This window comes from Phalacrocorax carbo, chromosome 2 (assembly GCF_963921805.1).
Source record: "Phalacrocorax carbo chromosome 2, bPhaCar2.1, whole genome shotgun sequence".
Classification (NCBI taxonomy): domain Eukaryota; kingdom Metazoa; phylum Chordata; class Aves; order Suliformes; family Phalacrocoracidae; genus Phalacrocorax; species Phalacrocorax carbo.
The window spans coordinates 79,089,015-79,112,096 of NC_087514.1; the positions used below are offsets into that span (position 1 = coordinate 79,089,015).

Sequence of the window (23,082 nt, forward strand, 5' to 3'; positions counted from 1 at the left end):
ATCTTGAAAAAAGGCTCTCATCCTGGAAGACAAGAAATATAAACCTGAATAAATTGAACAGGCACAAAATAGACTGCAAAGCAAGATGGGCAAAATACTTTCAAGATCTCTGAGAAAATTCTCTGAATTAATTATCTACACCTTTCCTTATACAAATAAAGTTTAAAAAATCCCACAATCCTCACCCCAATAAAATCTCAGAAAAAAACACCTCTGAAAAAATACGCTCCAAAACTACATTCGCATTAGTCTCTCATGAAAACATAGCTTTTAAATGCTTCTCTTTGAGCCTTTAAAGGTAAGCGTCAAACACCTCAGAATTAAGATTTGACTCCCATTGGGTAAAAACACAAAATATTTATCTTGAATCTACCAAAACTGTCATCTTAATATTCTTTCAACCAAAGAGAAGCTAATATGCAACCATATAATAGAGTTGGGTAGTGCAGCAAGCCTTTTAAACAGTAATTATTTCAATTCTGGGCTATTTCCCCATTGGAGGCTGTTTTAACTACACCAGAAAAAAAAAAAAAAACCAAAACCAAACAAACTATCTAACAAACAAACAAAAACAAAAAGGCAGCAACCCTTCTTTTTTATGGTGGAAAGCGTGCTCAGGGAGGTTCATAGAATATAACACAGCAATTTATTCTTTGGGCTGTTTCCATCCTGCCCTTTGCAGCAAGCCATGGAATGTAAGTGTAGGAAAAATAAGTGGGTACTGACATTACAGTCATCCAAACTCCCCTCTTCATATTCCAGAGCTCCCTGAAATAGTGCCACTGCCAATTTTCTTGCAGGCTGATCACCCACTCTTTCTGTTCAAAAATAATGTGAATTTTTTAAACTCTGACATTCCTGGGATTCACAAGATTCTTCTCTTTAATGTTCTCAAGTCCTGTGCCAACTTCACAATAATCCATACCAGAACAGGGCAAATAAGATTTCTCACATGAAATTTTTTGGGGTACATAGTACAACAAAATCAAAACTGAAAGAATAACTTTTACAGTTGGCTATTTTCTTCATACAACAAATCTACAATAATACAAAACAAAATTTAAAAAAATCATGAATAAAACAATCATCACCCAAAAGCATTTTGAAAAAGGAATCATTATTTAGTCATTTGAATTGTTCAGAGTCACTTTTCTAGCTCTGGAGTCAAGATCAGCTGGTTCATTTTTTTCGATGCACAAAAAAGAGATGTGTACTGTAGAATTGGCATTGGTGAATGCAAAGGGCTTCAAAACCAAAGGGGTTTTTTAGCATGGAAGGCGGTGGTAGGTTTGGTAGCCATCTTCTACATAGCCTTGTTCTCCATTTCATCCTGACCTCTATGCCATATACTTTCCTATTCTGCTGTGAAAATACCTCTGAAAGACAGACATTCTTTCAGAATTTCAAGAAATTTTATATCAGCACACCTGAAACAAAATACAACTATTAGAAACAATTCAGCAGCCAAGCAGGCTAGGTTGCTACTTAAGCTCAAGACCAACTTGACAGTTCAAGGACAATCGGACTGCATATGGTTATCCATTTGCAGCAACGTTTCTTGTATAGGCTAACGTTTTAAACACACCTGTGTTTAATTTTTTAATACTTCCACTGGAATTTCAGATGCTAACACCCAGAGCCATTAGAATCCTCAATAAGCAAGGGATAAGAGACTTTACGTCAATCATATATTTTTTTAATCTCTCTTTGGTTTATCGTATTTTTACCATGTGTACTTACATTTCTCCTTTGTAACAGTCCCTACCACAAGTGCCAGCCTCAATGGCCAAATTTATTCTCTTAAACATGTGTGGTGTTTTAGACTTCTAAATGCTAACGCATGCTGGCCACAAGGACATAATTTTGTCTGGGTCACTCCTGGAGCCACTAGTTATTTTAAGCAACAGCTTAAATTGGTGGATAAATGCCTGAAGTCTCAGTAACAAACATCAGCACATCAGCCTTCAAAAGTCAAGTGTGCATTACACTGTCAAATGTGACAGATGTCCCTATATATTTTCCCCTTCAGCTTTTTTCCTTCGTTGGCTCCTAAAGCATAAACCTCAGAACAACAACTACTGCTAACAGCTAGAGGCAAAAATTCTGTGCAGCTTCTTTCTCAAGAAGCACAGAAAAAAAAAAGAGTTGTGTTTAACTGACAATTATCTCAAAACTACTAGAGTTGCTTCAGGGTTCAAAGCTAGCTTCTGGTTTCAGGGCACTCCATCAGCAAACTGACATTTAATTTTGCTGCCTGAACTCGTTGCCCCTGTGCTACTCTGTGGGCAGCTGAGCTTCAAGAGGAACCAGGATTTGAATGAATAACTTACCCACAGCCATGCTTGTAATCCTCATCTCTCCTTTGCCACAGTCTGGGCTGGCCCTGTATATTTTGTCTCCAGTCTTTCCTGTCCCTTCCCTACAGTCACACATGTGTCTGCCCTGAAATCTGAAGCCACCCTAAGAAATGTTACAGAAACGTAACTCCTAGCAACTCTCCAATTTGGGCTGGAACTATTTACACAACAAGAAACAAGCAAGTAGTGATAACAGTAGCTGGAATTGTGCCTCCCAGGGGATTTCCTCTGAAGGAAATTTCCTCTGAAGGAAAAACGGACAATTCACTGTAGCACTAGAGTGAATTCCTCCTGGTCTGATAATTCCCAGTTTTTCCACGGAACGCTTTTGTGGTTTGACTAGGAAGAGAAGTATGCCACAGATCAGCTGCTTTCCTCATCTGCATGCCTAAGTCCTCCTTATACAGAGAGTATAGCGGCCTTGTTTTAGTCTTGGACATAAGGCAGTAAAAGACAAACATCATTAGGCTATCCTTTCTCTGGCCTTAAATTTATGCGTTGATTTTAACCTCAGTCACACCAATGAAAGCAAAAGAGGTATGAAAAGTTCAAAAAGACAGTTGTCAATCCAGCTGAGTAGGGTGCCTCAGTCAGTATCTCTGTATTCTCCAGCAACTCCTACATGAAGCTTTCAGGCCACAAAGTCTGCACACCAAAAAGAAGCCCTATGGTAACAATAAGAAAATAAATATTTCCTCCCAGGATTACCTTCAAACATAATGAAATATAAGGATTGTACTTGTCTTCTAGATTGTGAATGAGGAACAAGGCTATGGATACAAACGAAACACTAAATCTTTATCTAACTAATACCAATACTAAGAAACTATCTCAGAGGTCATTATTAGACTAGCATACATACTATTTTACAGTGACAGCATAATTTCCAATCACCAGCTTCTTCAAAAGGGTGTGATGAGCATGAATGAAAATCTGCACATATGTACTACACTAAGGTCCATTCTTAAATAAGTTTCACCAGTGTTGAGTATTTATCCTAGCAAAATTATTTAATAGCAACATATGCTTCTGCACTGTTGAACTGAATGTGGATTTTACACCACAAAGAGTATTGTAAACATAATATTCTAAAGTACACTAACATAGTCTCAAATTTATCATTACTTTCATCCATCATGTTAGATGACAGTCAGTGCACTGACTTTCAGAGAAGCTGAATGTTATTCTCACAGTTTTAAACTTGGAAAATCACTGTAAAATAGAGGCATAAACTTTTAGTTACACATTGCATTCCTACCATGAGAGTTTGTACTGTATATGCACCTTGATCAATGCAACCTGTCATATTCTGTTGTCACTTGAGCATGCTCTCTCACTTCAGAGTATTGTCATCTCACAACTAAGGATGAAGGCTTGAGGGTTATATTACATGAAGAAGCATAAATCTTCTAGGGAGAAATTACAACTTTCAAAAAGGAATATTTGCTTAAAGTATGAGGACCCAGAAGTTTTTGTTTTCTTTTTTCTCTCTACAAACTGACAAGTAAGATCGCAGATCAGAACAATTGCTAGATGTTATTTCTGCCATTAAAGCCTTCACACATAACTTGGGTCACCACAGTTTGTCTACTCTCATTAAAGTAAAATCTAACCCATTTCTTTTCTCTAGCTATTAATACCTTCGGTATATCTACTAGATCCTGCACCTTAATAGGTAGTGACCAGTAACCCTTAAATACGTTTCCCACACTGGGATGGAAAGAAAGGGAAAGGAGAAGGACAAAGATGGTAACACCATTCTTAATGCCTTTTCCCAGTAGCATAAACTCATTTCTCCAGTGAAAGATGCTCCTCTGTAAAGACAATCATCTCCCATGCATGAAGCTTTACACTGCACATCCACTATTCTTGCTTTTTTTTCTAAGAAATTCTGTCTTTTTCTCTCCTCACAGTATAACATGGCCCTGCTTCTGAAGTGAGGCCATTCTTCCTCTTTAATCTCAAACAGAAATGGACAGGCCAAGGGTACGCCGCAACATTATTTTCCAGCATGTAGTAAAAAAAAGTGAAAATGAACCATTTAATGGGAGAAGTTAAAAAGTCAGTGACTAGATGACTATGCAGAAGAGAGTCCTCCTCTACTAGATGGTAGAAGTATTTGGAACTGATTTTTGAAGCTTGTTTTTTTCTTGAGTTTTGCACATGAATAACATATGTTGACATGTTCTACTGAACAGGGGTCCTGAAAGCAAGTGTGCTCTTCTGTTCTTCTGTAGTTATCGCTCTTGATGTGTTTTCCCTTTATGTTTCAACTCAATTAACTTTAAACATTAAACAGTATCATTACTACAGACATAGACTGCATGCATTTCTAACTGTCTTTATAATTAATTCGATAACTAACTTCAGCTTAGGACAGCCGCTAAAGAACACAGCATCCATCCAGGTTCCACCTTTGCACTGTACTTACCTGTGCTGAATAAAAGTAAGTGTAGTTGGCCAGATAAGGAACTGGTTCTGAATACTAAAAATATATCAAGACCCATGTTTAAAAAGTTTGTGAATTTCATATTATTTTTTCCCTAGCACCAATAGATATGAAATATAAGTGTTCCTAAAATTGCATCTAATACACAGGGAAATAAATTGAGGAATTTACAAAGTAATTACACAGTTATTCAGGATTTACAGCACTGAAAATGAAGTGAGAATACAGTCCATTACATAGGACATGTTGTAGAGTCAAAAGAGTAAATCCTTGGAAACTGAAGTTCTTGATTATTTCAGAAAAGAGTCACGTGACTGTACCTCTCACCCCACGCTCCTCCTATTGTTGTTTATTCCTTTGCTTATACATCAGTGTCAGACTCCTTTCCTACAACTCTCTTCAGAAAGGGAGACAGTAAAAATGCATAAGGCAGAGATTTATACACTGAATTACACCTGCTGTTAACATATAAATTTTATTAAAGCAGAACAGCTGTCTCATGCTTACCTTTGATTTGCCTTTACTGTAACAGGCTCTTTTAGTAGCTTCATCACATTGCCATTCCACTGCCTGCAACCAACAGGAATTAGTTAGAAATGCAGGGAACACAGGAATATAAACCTCAGAGCTATCTAAGCTCATGCTTGAGATATGTGCTTCAGGCCATAGCTGTGGGTGATTCTTTTTCTCCTTAGAAATGTAATTTTGCTGCTGATGGTTCCCAGTGTCTTAATCGGAAGTGAGGCTGGCCATCCCCATGATTCACTGTACCTACCACTACAGCAGAAATAACCACAATCACATCCGATGCTATTTAGCTGCTTTTGTATGAGTCTTATTAAGGTAAGCAGTTAGGAACAGAGAGAAAGGCTGAGCCTCCCTCCCCAGCAGAGTTGCACTGCGTCAGCACAGCATCTGAGGTCAGCTCTGCTGAGAGACTTTGCACCGTAGGAAAATGTGCCCTGTTGCTGGTTTTGCAGTCTTTATCTCAAGCATCAAAAGGAAATTTTAGTTTCTCAAGGTATGACTGCAGCACTAATCAGAGGGACTAAAACATCCATTCAGAGAAGGAGCAATGAGCGGACACATACAAGACAACAGTGAAACGGAGCACTGCAAAGCAGAAGCAATTTATCCTCATTTTTGAGCTGTCTCTCTGCTTCAACAGATTTATGTCAGGACTGTAACGCCTAGTCTGCATTACTACAGTTTCACTGCATGAGTTAACTCCAATTATTTCCATATTTAACATTCAACAGCTATGACTTACGAACTCTATTGTTCAGTGGAGCAGGTCATACGCTTGGTGTTCATGTCCCCATACATGTACATATTCAAATGCCTGTATATGCTGTGTAGTCAGGGTGCATTTTAAATCACTCTGCATTCTTTCACCAACAGTGCACATGGACGTGTTCTTCAGATAAAAATGCCACAAAGCACTATACATAATCAGGAAGAACTGATACTTCTAAACTAACCACTGCTGCTTAATTATTGAAACCCCAGATTTTCATTTTTATTTACCAGGAAATAATGAAAGACCATTCATTCAGATTTTTTATAGGTAATTTTTTGTACCTGTCTTTTCACAAAGACTATATTAATAGCTAGCAGACTCTATAATTAATAAAAATAATAGGGTGAAACCTATTTAAACTAAAGGGGAAAATGTTTTCAGAGTATACTATGCAGTACACTCTGATTTGTGTTTCAACAAGCCCAAGAATGAGCTTTTTCACTGCAGGGGAAAGAAAAGACATACAAAACCTAATCCCATTACTTCTATTTCCCCCCAAACCTTCTCATTTACAGTGTTTGCTTTTGCAGATGAATGACTACAGCATATTGGGGAATATAATATATTGAAATCTTCTGGAAGAATCCACTTGTGAATGACCCTAGAGTTTATAACAAGCTGTATCTAGCAGCATGAAAGAAATCTCATACTGAGTTAGATAAAAAAGCAGCAATGTGTTAGACAAAAAAGCAGCAATGACTTAACTCTTTTGACTCTGTAATGCAAAAAGTGTTTTATGTGCATAAGGAAATCACAGTACAAAAGACTGCTCTTGGATGACCAACATAAGTTCCGAAACAATCCATTAGGACAGCCTGAACAGATACGTTATATGGCACTAGATACAAGTATGATACTGAGTGTATTACCTTTAAACAACACAAACAATTTCAAGTGCCTGGAGAAACACAAGAGTTACCAGTAGAAAGATTTAGTGGAGTACAGGTGCTTAAAAGGAAGGTTTGAAGGAAAGTTCTTGCCAAAACTGAACTGAGGAGAATATGCCAAGCATGAACAGCAGGAAGTAAGATGACAGAAAGATTGGATTAAAAATAAATGTTTATCAATAAATCTATTTTCAGCAACAAAATATCCAGCTTTAGATTGGCTCTAAGTCCACAGTAAAAGTGGAAGGAGAAGGATGAGAAATGCAAAAATTACACAAAGTCACAAAGCAAGCAAATTAAGTACATTTCTCAGGCTCTGAAAGTTTTGGAAAAGAATATCAACAGACTTTGGAGATGGGAAATGCAGAAGCCAAAAGTGACAGTTCTCCAAGCTTTCAGCGAAATCTGAGAAAAGCATGCAATGCATCTCTGCAAGCAGGTCATGGTTGGAGAACCTGGGAACTACAAGCTCATAATAATGCAAGTAAAATTTCATAGAATCATAGAACGTCCTGAGTTGGAAGGGACTCACAAGGATCAAGTTCAGCTCCTGTCCCTGCACAGGACGACCGCAAAATTCACACCAAATCTCTGAGGGTATTGTTCAAGTGCTTCTTGAATAGCGTCAGGCTTAGTGCTGTGCCTGCCTCCCTGGGGAGCCTGTTCCAGTGCTCCACCACCTTTTGGGTGAAGAACCTTTTCCTAACACCCAACCTAAACCTCCCCTGGCACATCTTCCTGCCATTCCCTTGGGTCCTATCATTGGTCGCCAGAGAGAAGAGATCAGCGCCTGCCCCTCCTCCTCCCCTTGTGAGGCAGCTGCAGACCGCAATGAGGTCTGCCCTCAGTCTTCTCTTCTCTAGGCTGAACAAACCAATGACTTTAGCTGGTCCTTGTATGGTTTCCCCTCTAAACCCTTCACCAACTTCGTGGCCCTCCTCTGGACACTCTCTAGTAGCTTCATATCCTTAATGTACTTTGGCACCCAAAACAGCAGATCATACTTGAGGTGAGGTTGCACCAGCGCAGAGTAGAGCTGGAAAATCACCTCCCTTGACCAGGCAGCAATGCAGTACTTTTAGGACTATCAATACAATGCAATTTAGGACAAGTGAGGCAGAAGCTTTATTAACTCTGACCATAGTGAGAGGCTGTTGGACAGCACTCCTTTCTCCTCTTTCATTGTCATCCATGAAATGCACAGTTTTAAATAAAGATATTAAATATTAAAACATTATATAATATCTCTGGATACCATAGCTAACAGCACATACAAAAACCCAAATAGATTAAATTACTGTAACCATATAGAAATACATATGCTTGCAAGCTAACCAAATGGCAAACTCTCTGGGAAAACCCTGTTCATGGCAACATATGCCAAAGGAGTAATATAGTCTGGACAAAAATTAAGTGCAGACACACTGGTGACAAAGCTAAGCGCCATCTTTGAAATCAAGTGTACTTAGAGCCCTATAGCCCTGGGATCCACTGCTGGAGGAGAGAATAATAGAGCAGGCTGCAAATGAAGAATATTACAAAGGCATCTGAAGAGAGCTTAGTTCAAACTGTTGTGCGTTAGCCCCTAAGGCTCCCGCATAGTTCAGTAATGCATAAAGATGTCTTATTGCTGTTTAAATAAAAAGAGCAGGTATAGAAAAATTTTTTTATATATATAGCTAATTGTTTTCTTCTAATCTTCATTTGGGGGAGTTTCCTGCAAATTCAGGGTTTTCAACACAGCCTACTGGTAATATACAGGGGGAAGACAGGTGGAAAATTCCTCAAGTTAAATGTCATTTGAATGTGGAAACAAAAGGAGAAAAAAAGTGTCCTGAACCTTCAGCACATAAAGACAAAACAAACTGTCCCAACAGAATAATAACAATGTAGGTTTTTTCAGTAGATGATTAAAACTTTAAAGTTTTAATTCTGAAAGACCAGACATATACATATTGTCTTATTTCAGAAAGCAAGTGCAAAACCGGGTTTACTTAAAGATGTTACTGTTACCCACTGCTTGCATTAAACTGACATATTCTTCTGTTTGATGCCATTTGCTAATATTTCCATGAAGTTCAGATGAGCAGTGCAAATATGATATGCATACCATGTTGGATATTTGATTCACTATGAAGGCCTACACAGCTAAAGCTTATCCTGTGGGGTTCTTTTTTTCCTACGTTTCTTAATAAGAAGCTCCAATTTTCACAAGGCAAAATACAACCTTCAGCATTCTGTGTATGGTTTTTAGTTAATATTATAATTGTACTTAAGATGACAACAAAATCCATTGAACCAAATTATAGACACTCAAGTTTGTTTGCTGTGGGACAGAGGAAACAGATTTGAATGTTAGTGCTAGAGAAAATAAGGATGGGTAGTACATCAGCTACTGCCACGCACCTCCACAAAGAATGTAGCTGCATAGGTTAAGGAGAAGGGTTTAAGATAGCACATCAGTCCGTTTCTTACAGCAAGCTGATGCTATTTACAGCAGCATGGCTTTTACAAATCCTGCTATCAACATGGTCTTTCAAGCACCTCTATAAATGTAAAGCCTTGGCTTAGTTTATTTCTAATTTCCCAGTCTTCAGCATAACAACATTCTAGTAGAATCTTGATTACACAACAGTCACCAGTAGAGCAGTGCAAAATGTTTGCAGTCAGATTTTTAGCCCTGTGAAAGTCAGCGTGGCCAACTCTATAAAGACGGAACTTGATGGGTACAACTTGAATTTGACTCAGCGTAGTCTGATGAGGAAGTCACAGCTCACTTTTGAACACATAATGTTTTCTTCAGTTAAAAAAAAACCACACAAACCACAAAGCTCCATCCAGATTTGACATAAAATCAGACTGAACAGAAACATGGCTTTGGTCTATAAGTTTAAATTCAAGTTTTGAATGGATGGCAGACATCTTTTTGTAAAAGCTCAATTGTAAATAACTATAAATTAGTGTTTTAAACATTACATCATCGATATTTGTAAAGTGCTTAAAAAACTTCAGATTAAATCCCTCTTGGCATTTTCCAGGGGTAGTGGAGGAGAGAAGTTCCAGCCAGAGAAGAAGCAAATTCCAACTCAAGCTATATAATGAAACTATTATCTTCAAAATGAAGAAAAATATACATCCAATACCCATCTATGTTAAGTTAAAAATTACAGTATTAAAATGAATCATATTCCTTGGAACAATAAATATATTCCAGTAACTTCTCTGCTGGGTGGATGATAGGAGTCTTGCTTAAAAATGAAACTGTTTTATCTTCAGCAAGCAAACCAAATAAATGCAAAGAAATTAGCTCCAATGGAAACCAAAAGAAAATCTCAAATTCCAAATGATTTATCCAAATACCTTAAAAGGACACTAAAAGAAAATAATGGAAAGTGTCGAAACAGTGAATAATATTCAGGTGTCCCTTGCATTTAAGAAATAACTGTCAAGGGATTCTCTTCATGTCCAACATACAGCAACAAAGTAAGTCCCCAGGCAAGACACTTGGAGGTCCCTTCCAACCTAAATTATTCTATGATTTTCCAGAAAAATTGCAAAATACAAAAGGGGGTGGGGGAATCAAAACCCGAAGTAACTAACTTTAATATAGCCTCTTTCTACAGTTATAACTTTACTCAGTAAATGCAGACAGGAAATTTGAAATTTGAACACAATCAAGAAAGGACAGGTCAATTAGAATGTGTTAGGTGAGATATGTATTAGTTGTACTTACTGGACAACAAGAAATGCATTGCCTTCACCTAGAGTGGAAGCTGCACACGTAACTGAGTGCAATCAGATCTCCTGGAAGAACTATGCTCTTATAGCTACACAGACACTCATAACTATACACGTGGACAGGTACACATTCATATGTATTTCTATATATGAACTTCTTTGCAGTGTAGAAACAGAATGTACTATTAAATTTCATAGAGAAAGATGTTAATTAGTCAAGAACCAAAAAGTGAACAGAACAGTATTCCAGACAGATGGTCCAGCACTTCTTAGGCAGATAGCTCTGCTAATTAGATACTGGGGAAAAAAAAAAAACCCAAAAACAAAAAACAAAAAACCCACACACCATTAAGGAAGATGGTTTAATTACACAATGCCAGAAATTAACAACTACATGGTATTTCCTTTTTTCTTTTTCATTATCTGCTTGCTTTCATCTCTTTTATCATGTATTTAAACAATACTCTGGGGAGTTGGGGTATAATGACAATAACCATAATAGTATATGTCAACAAACATGAATAATATTGCCTTATCGTTCACAACAGTCCAGCAATGGAATGGCTTCAAAAAGTTGTGACTTGTTTGGCGAGGGTGTCTTGCAGCCTGCCTAATTACCTCTCAATGAATGTGTATGCTGGAGTCCAAAACCTGAGTTTAAACAGGCTATAAAGAAAGAGTCAGGATCATAAATGCAAAGGAGGAGTGTAGCCACAGAGAAGTATACCAGCAAGACATTAGCAGCAAATTAGCAGCCACAGAGTTAGTAGTGGTTTTGATGGTTACCAGAAATTTTAAGGCATGCTTTTGTATAATGACATCCTTGCTTGCAGCAAATATGTAAAGCCACTTAAGAAAGATTTATACCTCTCTACACTTCAGAGGAACCGTTTTCCTTGCTTTCCACAGAGTCATGACCCCTCGTCCTTGCAGCCACTGGAGCTGTCTATCTTGCCAATAGTTTCCTGACCAACAGTCAGCTTCAGAGGGCGATCATCCTCTGTAGAAAAACTACACTAAAATATTGGAAAGGGACTTCCCTTTAACACAGCTTTCCCTTTTGGCTCACCAAAAAGGACAAGCAGGTTTCTGGGGACTAAAGGCATACAGGTTAGGCTTTCATATGAAGTGATAGGCCAGCAGCTCATACAAGTCCAACACTTGTATGGACAACATTACTAATTTGCTACAGTCACTGCAGTATCTTGCCACCAACTGCTGCATGTAACAGCCAATTCTCCTGGGAATAACATTATGTGTGTTTTCATTTGTTCAGAACCAGCTTTTACTGTTCATCCACAGTTAGAAAATTACAGTTTCTTATGAAGTAAGCAGTGTGAAATATATGAAAATAAACATCAAATCAAGCTCAAATTTTCCAGGGTTTGGAATTCAATAAGAACGGAGATCCTCTGATAGATATATAATTCCATACTTAAACCAAGTAATATATGAAGCTTCTATGGCTTCAAGGAGCCGATGTAAATTTTATTTCAAATATAGTGGCCTAGACTACATTAAAAAAGTCAGGAGAGAAGTACATACCCTGCCAATTCATGAAGTAGCAGAAGTTTTAATTAGCTTATTTTATTGACTAGGCAAATAAATAGTTTTTGAAAATCATCAGAATTAATATGATAAAACTAAAAGAAAAGGTTAAGCATATCAGAGAAGAATTTAGACTTACTAAGTCTTTCACAAGCCCTCAGTGTTGGGCTACTTCACTAACTTTAATGACACAGGACTCTGCCCAAGACTGAACTTTCACAAATGCCACCTACCCATCCACCTGTGCATTCCTCTCTTTGTCTTCTGCAAAGATTTCTAAATGTCACAAAACATCCGTCTGGTTTATATTTAACAGAGACAGGTTTATAGAGGAAAATGCAGTTCCAAACCTGGAAGTTAGTAACTCAAAGTTGAGTTGAGTTGTGTAGCGTATGTTTGCAACTAGGGTTTTCAGTCCTGCTCCCAGAGAGTTATTCAAAAACACAAAACCATTGCACTGTGACTTTCAAAGTTTTTAATGTTCCAATCTGGCATTTTGAGGCTTTTTACAGTTTTTATGAACTTTTAAAAATTGAATGCAGGATTGTGCTGAAGGGGTAAAACAACAAAATGTTCTTGCATTACCAAACTTGGCAGCCATTCAGCAGGTAGGAATGACACTTCATAACATATTTTTAATGCACATTCTGAAATTATACTACATACAGTAAATTTAATGTATTGAATAAATTACATGTGAATCCTTTAAGATTTAACATCTGTGTTAACACACTGAGTTTAAAAGCGTTTCCTGCTTTTTGGCAAATAAGATTGTTTTTAGTAGGCTCCGAGACCTTTTGAAAGCAACATTTCATTTTATGTTTTTTACAAATAGTGTTGTAAACTTCTAGGTGCTGATGAGAAATGTCAGGATTCTCTTTATTTCAAAGAAGGGGAAGGTACTTCAAAGTAATTTCATACTCCTCAACCCTCTAGGCTAAATAACAGAGTAAGTGTAAAAAAGAGTCCCCTGGCACCGGAGTGCCACATAATGTTGGTTTGAATCTTGAGCATAAGCAGGCAGTTTATTTTCCCTTTACACCTGCTCATTGCTGCTAAGAAACACGGAAATGGGAAAGGAGCTGGTGGCACCAGAAGGTGTGCCATCTTACCCCATGCTAACTGGCTGTTCAAAACAGCCATGCTGGCATGGATGCAGGATTAAAGAAGTAGCCCAGCAAGCAGCACTGCCTACCTTTCAGCCACAGACAGTCAAGGAAGGTATGACAATACAGAAGACTGTGCAAATCAAGAACCTTCCTGAAACAATTTCTGAGAGGCACAGTCAACATACTGTATATTGCCCCTGAAATGTCAAAGACAGCTGTATTATAGCTGTCTTTGAGCTCATATATGAGCTCACAAAAACAGTTGAACCTGAGAGATATGGTAGAGGATAAAATTTATCACATCATCTAAGTCATACTGAATAACTGAGACTACAAAAAAGAAATCTTTGTGTTTCTATATTTATGTATATTGTTTTGTACATAATGTGTCATTAGGAAGAGAAAAACAATTCTATCATAATTTTTGCTTGTCTTTTTAACTTATTTATTCAAATAGTTTTGCCATTAGGCTTTAGTGACAGCAGGCTTGATTCTGACCATAGTAATACACATCTGTAGTTCTAGAGAAAATATTACAGTTACTTTACAATAATTATTACTCACAATAATAAAAATATTTTGAAAAGTTAGCTTAAAATTGGCATCTTACAAGACAGTAAAGAGATAAAAATTTACCTGAACATATATATGTCCATTAAATATTCAACCAAATTGAGGTAAGAAGATTTTAGACAAAAGAAGGCAGAGAGCAAGCAGAATGCTAAAAACAGAATGAATGTTAGAATCACCACTTTGTACAGTTTGTCCAGTGAAAAGGCAGTGAAGAAATAAACGGTTCAACAGCAGAGAAATACAAACATGAGATTATCCAACATCCCTCTATTTAAATTAATTGACCAAAAAGGTAGTTTTTAGAAAACCAAGATTATTTTTTCTTCTTGCCATTTAAGAATAATACACAGATATCTAAGACTTTTAGAAAGGGGATGGGGCAAAATGGAATACGATAAGATAAACGCCACCAGATTTCCAGAGGGTTGGCAACAGGGCCGATGGCAGCATGATTGATAGTTCGCTCAGGGAAAGAAGAAACATAGTCATTTTTATTTTGGTTACATTTACTCTAAAATAATTGGATTTAATTTGACAAATGCTAAGATAATCTGAGACACAAAACAGCAAGAATATGGGAAGAATAAAAAGTGAAGGCACATAGATGAGTGTCATCAGCATATAGATAATATTGTGAGCTATCGAGAAAAGGAAAAAAAGAACAGCAGACAGAAAAATTCTCATTAAACACAAAGAGCAAAAGATGCTTATTAAAACAGGAAAGCCTGAACCTACAGCTATGAGGAAAATCACTGGAGTGTAGCTTCACTGTTAAATTATACAGAAATCAAGGGTGAGAAAGACAAACAGGAGCATCAGGACTAGGGAGAGTATCTGCTCAGAATACAAAAAAGTCTTCAGAAGAGCATTGTGTACTCCACTTGCAATGGAAGGAGCAGAGGGAACAAGGAGGCCCATAATGCAACTCTAAATCACAATTTCATCATGAACATTTGAGATAATGGTGAGGCTATGAAAAAGCCTGAATGTAAGTTCACGTTCCTCTTTTTTTGACACAGGTGAATGGTCTGGAGTAATGTCAATGACACATGGAGCTTTTCACCTCCAGGCTATGTGTTAAACATCATTCAAGTTATTAATTAGTGGAGGTCAGTGACACCTGGTAACCTAGTATTAGCTGTGTGAAATGAGTGGGTCATTTCTATCCAATTTCTAAAAGACAACATTCAGATCCAAATGAGTCATAATTGACCGTTTTAGCAGAGACAATAGAATAGCTGCTTAGAGGGAAAGAAATACCCCTGTTTATATGTAAAGGTGTTTACCTCATACCACGTTGACAGGGAATCTTGGAGAAAGCAGTCACTGAAACAATCATCATCATTATATCGTAACAATTCGTCTCCAACTTTTTCCCTCAGATTTCCCTCCCTGCTGACCTCACACTTCAGCAGACATAGGATAGCCGTAGAGAGCTCTACTCAACCTACAGACTCAGCCTAAGGATTCCAGCCAACGTGCTCCAAAGAAATCAATAACAAGATGTGATAAAGGGGGATAAGTTCTGTGTCCCTTGTACACTTGCAGCTAGAAGCTATGTTGCAGGTAAACATTCTAGAGCTGGGGAATTTTATTTGACTTCGTTTATTGCCAATCACCACAAACCTCAGTCCACCAAAATTCCTCTGGTAACGAAGGTAAATCACTGAGTATGCTTTCAAGTTTCCACAGTGGATGATCTCCAGTGCCAATCAACTGGATTCTTAATAGCAGAGACACACAAAAAAAAATTACTTTAAGAGTGTTTAAAATATTAAATTGACAATTTTTATTTCAGACTGAGATTAAATTTTCATAGGTTTGATAATTATTAACAGTTGGTTTAAATCTGAGGAATCTGTTATAAATGGTCATGAGGTCATTTGTAGAAAACACTAGTGATGGACCTATGTAAGCTATTATCTGACAGACTGACTAATCACTTAAAACAATAGGTTGACTGTGTAACACAGTCAATTAATCATTAATTAGACTTCTAAAAAGTATTTATGCAATGGAACTTAATAAGTAACAGACAGCCATTCAGTATATGCCCTTGTTACTCAGTGATTATTTGTGGTGCACCCAAACTCACACTGTGACAGGTGAACCTCTGATGATTTTTGCAAAACAGCTTTTGTTCTAAAATCAAAACGGAGGGGAGAAACAATCACAGTCTGTGTGATGTGATGCCTGGTGTAAAGACTGGGAATTCTGTATTTGTTATTACTACATGATCCACTAGCATCAGAGGATCATGAACAAAGTGAAAATAGTTCATAAAACACTGATGCCTAGCTAAATGTATCAGATGCTTTGTGAAGAGTTTTACTGATGAGTTCCTAGATTATTCTACAGTGGTAGTAATTTGGCAGAAGCTTCTAACTGCATTCTTTGCAGTTTTTCAAGTGGAAACATCCCAATTATTTGTAAAAAAAAAAAGAAAAAAAGAAAAAAAATCACACTTTCTCAAAGACCCATGTCTGCACTTCTAAATAACAGAGTTGTCTCTGGTGGCACTTTTCTGGAAGCTATACAGGGAGAAGGTAGCCATGGGAGAACTCACCAAGCAAGGCAAAAACACTGGTATCATAGATGAGACAGAACCTTGAAGAGCAACACCCCTACCCATGAAATAAACCGGAAGGGTGATCGACCCTTAAAACTTATGACAGAAAGGTCAAATCTCAGTTTATATCAAGAAGGTCAAAGTAAAAGAGCCCTTAAGTGTTGAGAAGGTATCTCCTAAATTTCAGTGACACACAGAAATTTTAGTAGCAATCTCACACAAGGAGCCTAATTGAAGAAACTTATTTCTGATCCAGCTGTGTGATGCTCTCCTGCTCCTCCTGTAGCCTCTTTTCCATTTTTCATGGTTTAGAAACCCTTTGACTGCTGCATTGGAAGAATAATATTGTCATTTGGCATTTTTCTCCCGGAAGCTGAAAGCTCAGTGGAGGTAGCAATAAAACATAATAAATAAAACTCATTCAACAGGATGCCCAGTGCAACTGTTAATAAGGCTCTTCTATAGAGCCATGGGGCTCTCATTTCTTTTTGCAGATGTCATTAGCTTTCCCGCATCAAATTATACCTTATTAACAATTTGTCCCCTGATGGGTATGTTATAGCTTTTAACTTTTTAGTACTGGTTTATATTGGATACTAGTTTAGCACTGTAAATAGAAAGTATCAAAACCTTTTTTATTACTAGGAATTATTTCTTAAAAATTCTCCTGTGCTTTTTCTGCTCAAGTGAGTCCTATGAAGTCAGTGTTCCAAACCCTAGAGCTTTTACTACAGCAAAACACTCCAAAATCAAAAGGAGTTTTGTCTAAGAACAGAAGAAAGGCTAGAAATTCTAAACATTCTCAATATTCACTATAGAAAAGGGACTGCTTCTGCCCAGTAGCTTATAATAGGAAACCCCCTTAGCATAATGCCTGAAGTACTGAAGAACTTTAGAATTAGACCAAAGTCTATTCATTTATAGTTCTTACTTCCCTGTGAATAGTGAAGTTGAAACTCAGATCAGCTGAGTGCACCTCTATAAACTGCAAAGTCAGAAAGCTCCAAAAACTCAGAATTAATTTTCTAAGTATATTGTATATCAAAAAAGATTTCTCAGTATTCTTTAGGGAAAAAATAAAGAATAATCTTTATCTCTGATTAAAAATAACCCAAAACAAACCAACAACAAACAAAAACCTCACAGCTTTGTATTTGCCTTCAAGTACAGGGAGGAATGTCTATTATTTTAAAACAACTCAGTGGCACAAATATTGGCTTAGCGTTTCTCCACAATATTCAGTGTGATGCAGACTTAAGAAACTCTAGGTATTAATAGCAGCCAAATGAAAATTCACAGAGTTCAAGAAGTAAGATTTATTATGGTTTTGAAAGATATTGTGAGATTTTAACAGTGACATTCTGAATAGTCTGTCAGTTTCCTTGCAGATTCTGTAATTCCTTGCAGTGGAGGTTTTTTCCAATGGAAAATGCCCGATGAATTTTTTCAATGCCTACTGAAACTACTCAGTTCTTTTATTCAAGGAACTCATGAAAACTCACAGAGAGCCCAAGACTCGTGGTAAAGTTTGGGTATATAGGTGTGTTTCTCTTACTCTGAAAACAGAATGGCTAGAAATCAAAAAGGCTTGATGGGGTGGAAGACTTGAAGACAACAAAGATTTAAAGAACAGGGAACTCATATATTTAAAATGTATCTGCAATGCAAGCAAGGTTGCTGCCTCCTAGGGAAGATATTGAGGCCTAATTTCATATAGAACCAAACAAAACTTTCCTGTAATAACTTTTCTTGAAGTACACTTCAGCTCTGAAGTTTCAACTGTTTCCCAGCGCACAAACTCTTATACTGCCTGGAATCCTCAAGGAGAGAATAAAGCTTTGCCTCAAGTTACTTGCAGGACTAGGATCTGATTCTGTGTTAAAGGAAAGAGATGAATACTCACACTTCAGCTTTACAATACATGAACAGTCCTACAAAAAAGGAGCAGGCACATCAGCAAATCTTGCCCCGTCTAGTGTGACAAAAGAAACTAAGTGATCCTCATTTTTAAAACCGGGTTAGAGGCATCCTCTTGGCCTGCATGGTAACTGTGACTGAGAATCTACGTAATCAATTCCTCAAGCAGGAGAGGAACTTCATATCAGTAACCTAAGACACATCCTGTCTCACTGCCAGATCCTTTCAAGGACATTGCCCACAAAACTTTTCAAATGGATGAAAACAATGCATTCTTCCCTAGCCATGCTCTTAGAAATACCACTGGATAATTTCTGGCAACATTCATCTTTGCTATCAGTATTTGGTGTTAATCATGGTATTCTGAATTCACATACTTTTAATATTAATTCTAATCTGTGAGTTAATGGAGAAAGCAGAGAGAAGGTGGGACAGAAAGAAGAGCGTGCATATAGTTAAAAACCATGCTAGGATGTAGGCTGCTTGGCTGGCTGCCAGGTCCCCACCCAGCTGCTTTCTCATAAATTAATTTTGTTGCCAATTAAAAATAGAGTAGGATAGAGAGAAGCAAAGACAAATCTAAAACACTTCTCCACTACCACCAGGATCAGCTGTATCCCTTCACTCTGGACTTCTCTTCCTCTCCCCCACCCAACAGTGCAGGGGGATGGGGAATAGGGGCTGCAGTCAGCCCATAACAGCTCCCCTCTGCTGCTCCGTCTTCCTCACACTTTTCCCTTCTCCAAACAACATTCATAGTTAAGAGCCTATTTTTTTTTAATCCAAAATTATTTTGAATGTTGCAGCTCTGTGAAAAAGCAGTTCCAGTTTATCCCACACAATATCTATGCTATAGGGAGAAATGGCAGGTAGATTTCAATGTGAGTTGCATGCAAGAAAGGTCCAGCCACTCCACTGAGAAAAAGAAGCAACAAAAAATGCCAAAAACTTGAATGTCATGCCACTGTACCGGAATTATGGAATTATTACATGGGTGTACATATTTTAGAGATACATTACATAAATGTAGCAATATAAAAATTTATTGTGGAATTATTGTGCATTTGTCATTTTTTAACTTTGATTCTGTACTTTTTTTGGTAATAGTTTGCATGCTGCCCCATGCAAATCACCTGAAATCCAAAAACCAGTTCAGGGTGGGGGTAGGGGGGAACCACAAACACACACACACACACAAAAACAGACCAGAAAAACCCCACCCAAAACAAAAAACCCCACCAAGTTCTCACACCCACTTTAGTTCCTGAAAGTATTGATTCTGATGCATACCTTTGTACCTTCTTCGGTTTTTAACCACTCTTCCAAAAATATATGTATGTTTCTATTCTTGCACAATAGATTGGATTACACCGAAAATTATGAGAATCCATTAATACACATTGCATTTTTATGACTAATCAATAGGGCTAACCAGACCTTTAGCATAATAATCTGCTTCTATCTCTTCTTGGTACTTCACATCTTTCTGAAACCTCCAAACGTCCACCATTTAGACTCAAATTTTCCTCTGCTAGAGAGGAAAATCTGAGCAAAGGAAGTTATCTGTAAGAATGAGAGCACAGGAAAATATTTTTTTTTCAATTGTTCTATATGTAAAACTCTTTTCTGCCTCTTTCTTCTTCCACACAATCACAAAGCCATTGGGGTGAAAATAAGATAACATAATAGACAGCTTTTTGAGATGTTCTATTCTGTACTTGACCAGAAAAGCTTCTGATTTTACAAAGTTATTAGGGTAGCAAAACTTCAGAACAGAATTAGGATTATGAATGCACACGAGCTGGTCTTTGGGGGTTTTTGCTCATTTTTCTGGGATAATTAAATAACATCTCAATAACTTTATAGAGATGGTTGATGTCCTCAGGCAAGAAAACTCAATTGTTCAAAATACATTGTTATGCACCAAAATCAAAATGCCCTTGGCAAGAACATCATGTATTCCCCAAAAGACAAACTGCTACTGCTAGTACTAATAACAATAGTAACATCAATAAAAGCAATATAAAAGCAGATGAGTAAACTATGCAAGGAAAAAGGGGTACCCCAAAATTAGATGGGTATATGCTTCATTTTAGAGCACTGACTGCACCCCTTGCGGTTGGAATTAACTGCTAGAGCAGAACACTTGAAGCACAGGCATATTAACAGAATATTAAAGCACCTAAACTGAAAGTAATGTAAAATAAAAGCTATCGTACCAGGAAGCAAAAACAGGAAGAGGAAGACATAAGTCTTTAGTCTTTGTTGGCATTTGAATAGGGACACTGGAGTAAGAGAAGATGAAAACTAGCAAACTGCTGCACTGGATTAATAGCAGTTAGGAATTACTTTTATATTCAGCAGTTGAATTCCTTCCTTCCAACCACATCCGAGAACTCCTCTAGAGTGGAATTAACTCACTAAATGTGCTATCTAAATTAGCACATTTTACCTAACCAGTCAAGTAACCCACCAAATGCCTCCTAAAGCTCATATGAGCAGCTTCCAGTTTACAGTAGTCATAGCATCAATAAATACAAATTCATCCCAATAAATGGACAGTAATGCAGGTGCAATAAATGTTGTTAATCTCAATCTAAATTACATACAAAATCATGTGTGATGTTGTGCTAGCTCAAAGTTATTTTCTAACAAACGTTATTTTTCTAGTATAGATGTAGCTTGTCATGTCTTACTGTGGAAAGTATGCTAGCTTTCCTAATGTGATAAGCCAAGCAGGAATCTCAACCGCTTGGCTGTTGTTCTTGTTTTAATGAAGAGAGATTGGTATCTCAAGAATCCTGGGGGGATAATGCAGATGTGATGCAAGGCAGAGCACAGATAACAATTCTGAATTGGTAATGGTCTGAACATACTTAAAAATGCATGCTTTGAGATCCCTCCCACTGTCCCCACCACAATAACATCTCTTATCAAAGTTCGTCTATTTTAGGAGGTAGGTTCTCTACAAATGCTAATCTGTTCTGATTCAATTCCAAACTGAAACATGCACTTGTATAAATTAAAACAATGGAACAAGCCAAAAAATTCAATGGGTTGGCTACTTTCTGGGCACAAGAGGCAGATGTATTGTGCTGCAAAGGGAGTGCAGAGGGAATTTCTTTCATATCTTAGCATAACAAGCCAATGCAATTTTAATTTCACTTCCCACATTACATGTTTGATGGATGCCCCTCAACCTAAACACTGCAAGAGGGATCAGGACTGGATGAAGAGAGGGCACTAGCTAATATTACTGGCAGTCACACCAAGTAAACATTCTGTATCTCTGAAAGGGCAGAGTGCCTCTATCACATGTGATTATGTGCCCCAGTGAGCAGCTAGGGCAAGCGCCTTTTGGACTTTTCTGAGAAAATTACATACTGTAGTTGGGGGCAATCCTCAGCTGGAGCGAGATGGAAAAGTTCACTGTAAGCACCTACAATGGGACAGTAAAAGCACTGAACTGTTGAAGAATTTGATAAAGAGATATAGGCATCTGTTGAGCCGATCTTTAGGGACACTCCAGGACAGTACTATGCCCAAGAGAGAACTATCGGTGATGTGGTAGCAGGTGACAGAGCAGAAGTGAAGGAAAAGGATCCAGTGTTGGGTTCTCTCTCCCTGTGTTAATGTATGGGAGCAGAGAAGCCACAAAAAAAAAAAAAGAGAGGTATGGTGGTGATTTGATCGTCACGTGTTGCACAAAGAAAGCTGAGATAAGCTCAGTGGGATCCATAGCTCATGCCATACATCATCTTCAAAGCTACTTATGGAAAGAAAACAAGGATAGAAAGGGAAAGAGAAAAAGGAAAATCTTTCTCCAGTGGCCAGCTAGGAAGACATGCAATTGGGATGCACAGATGAGCATCCTCTCCAGTGCAACAGGTAGTCTCCCCAAACACATATTCTGAAGGATGCTAGGAGGTCAGAAAATGCAGTAGCAATGGCAGGCTTCAGCTACCCTCAGAAAGTCTGGGTATGCATTACACTGAAGCCTGGCAGCAAGAGTAAATTTTTAGACGCAAATCAAGGGTTTCATGAAGCAAGTCAACATGAGGCCCAAGAAGTCTCATGGCTTTCATGAAGAAGGAACTCTTGACTTTGTCCTGAGTAGTGTGTAGGAATAGCACTGTAATAGCACTGTAATAGCAACCACAATGTACTTAGTTTCAGCATCACTGCAGGAGCAACTGAATACCCAAATCCACTACAGCACGCTCTGCTTCATAATAGGGAACTTCAGTATGAAGAAGCTTGGTAAAAAGGAGCTAACTGAGGCAGCTGAGAGTTAAAGTTTTGCAGGCAGCATTCAAGGATACCTAGCTGGAGACAGGACAAACGAACACTACCTACCAAAAAAAAAAAAAAAAAAAAAAAAAGACAAAGGTAAACTTGGCATGGATTAACAGCATGGCAGAAGTAGTTAATAAAAGGAAGCGTATTTCAGAAAACTAAATCAGTGTCAAAATGAAGAAAACAATAGAGCAAAACTCTGGCAGGTTGAATCCAAAAACCTAACAACATGGACCAAAAAGACCTTGAAGAATAATTTGCAAAATCCATAAATATTACTAATAAATCCTTCTTCAACTGCATTAGAAGCAGGAAGCTTGACAGTTCATAGAAGCAGTA

General features: G+C 37.7%; 1 protein-coding gene across 6 annotated transcripts in view; it reads right to left on the reverse strand.

Moving 5' to 3' along the window:
* The window catches only part of SEMA5A (semaphorin 5A), a 354,573-nt gene that overhangs the window by 157,939 nt on the left and 173,552 nt on the right, over window positions 1–23,082 (reverse strand). For 5 of the 6 annotated variants that reach the window (XM_064443361.1, XM_064443360.1, XM_064443359.1 and 2 more), the window contains one exon: window positions 5,314–5,376. The exons of the other annotated variant lie outside the window; for it this stretch is intronic. In XM_064443361.1, the coding sequence (XP_064299431.1) occupies window positions 5,314–5,376 (63 nt within the window). The remainder of the gene's footprint in view (window positions 1–5,313; window positions 5,377–23,082) is intronic. 6 annotated transcript variants of the gene reach the window in all.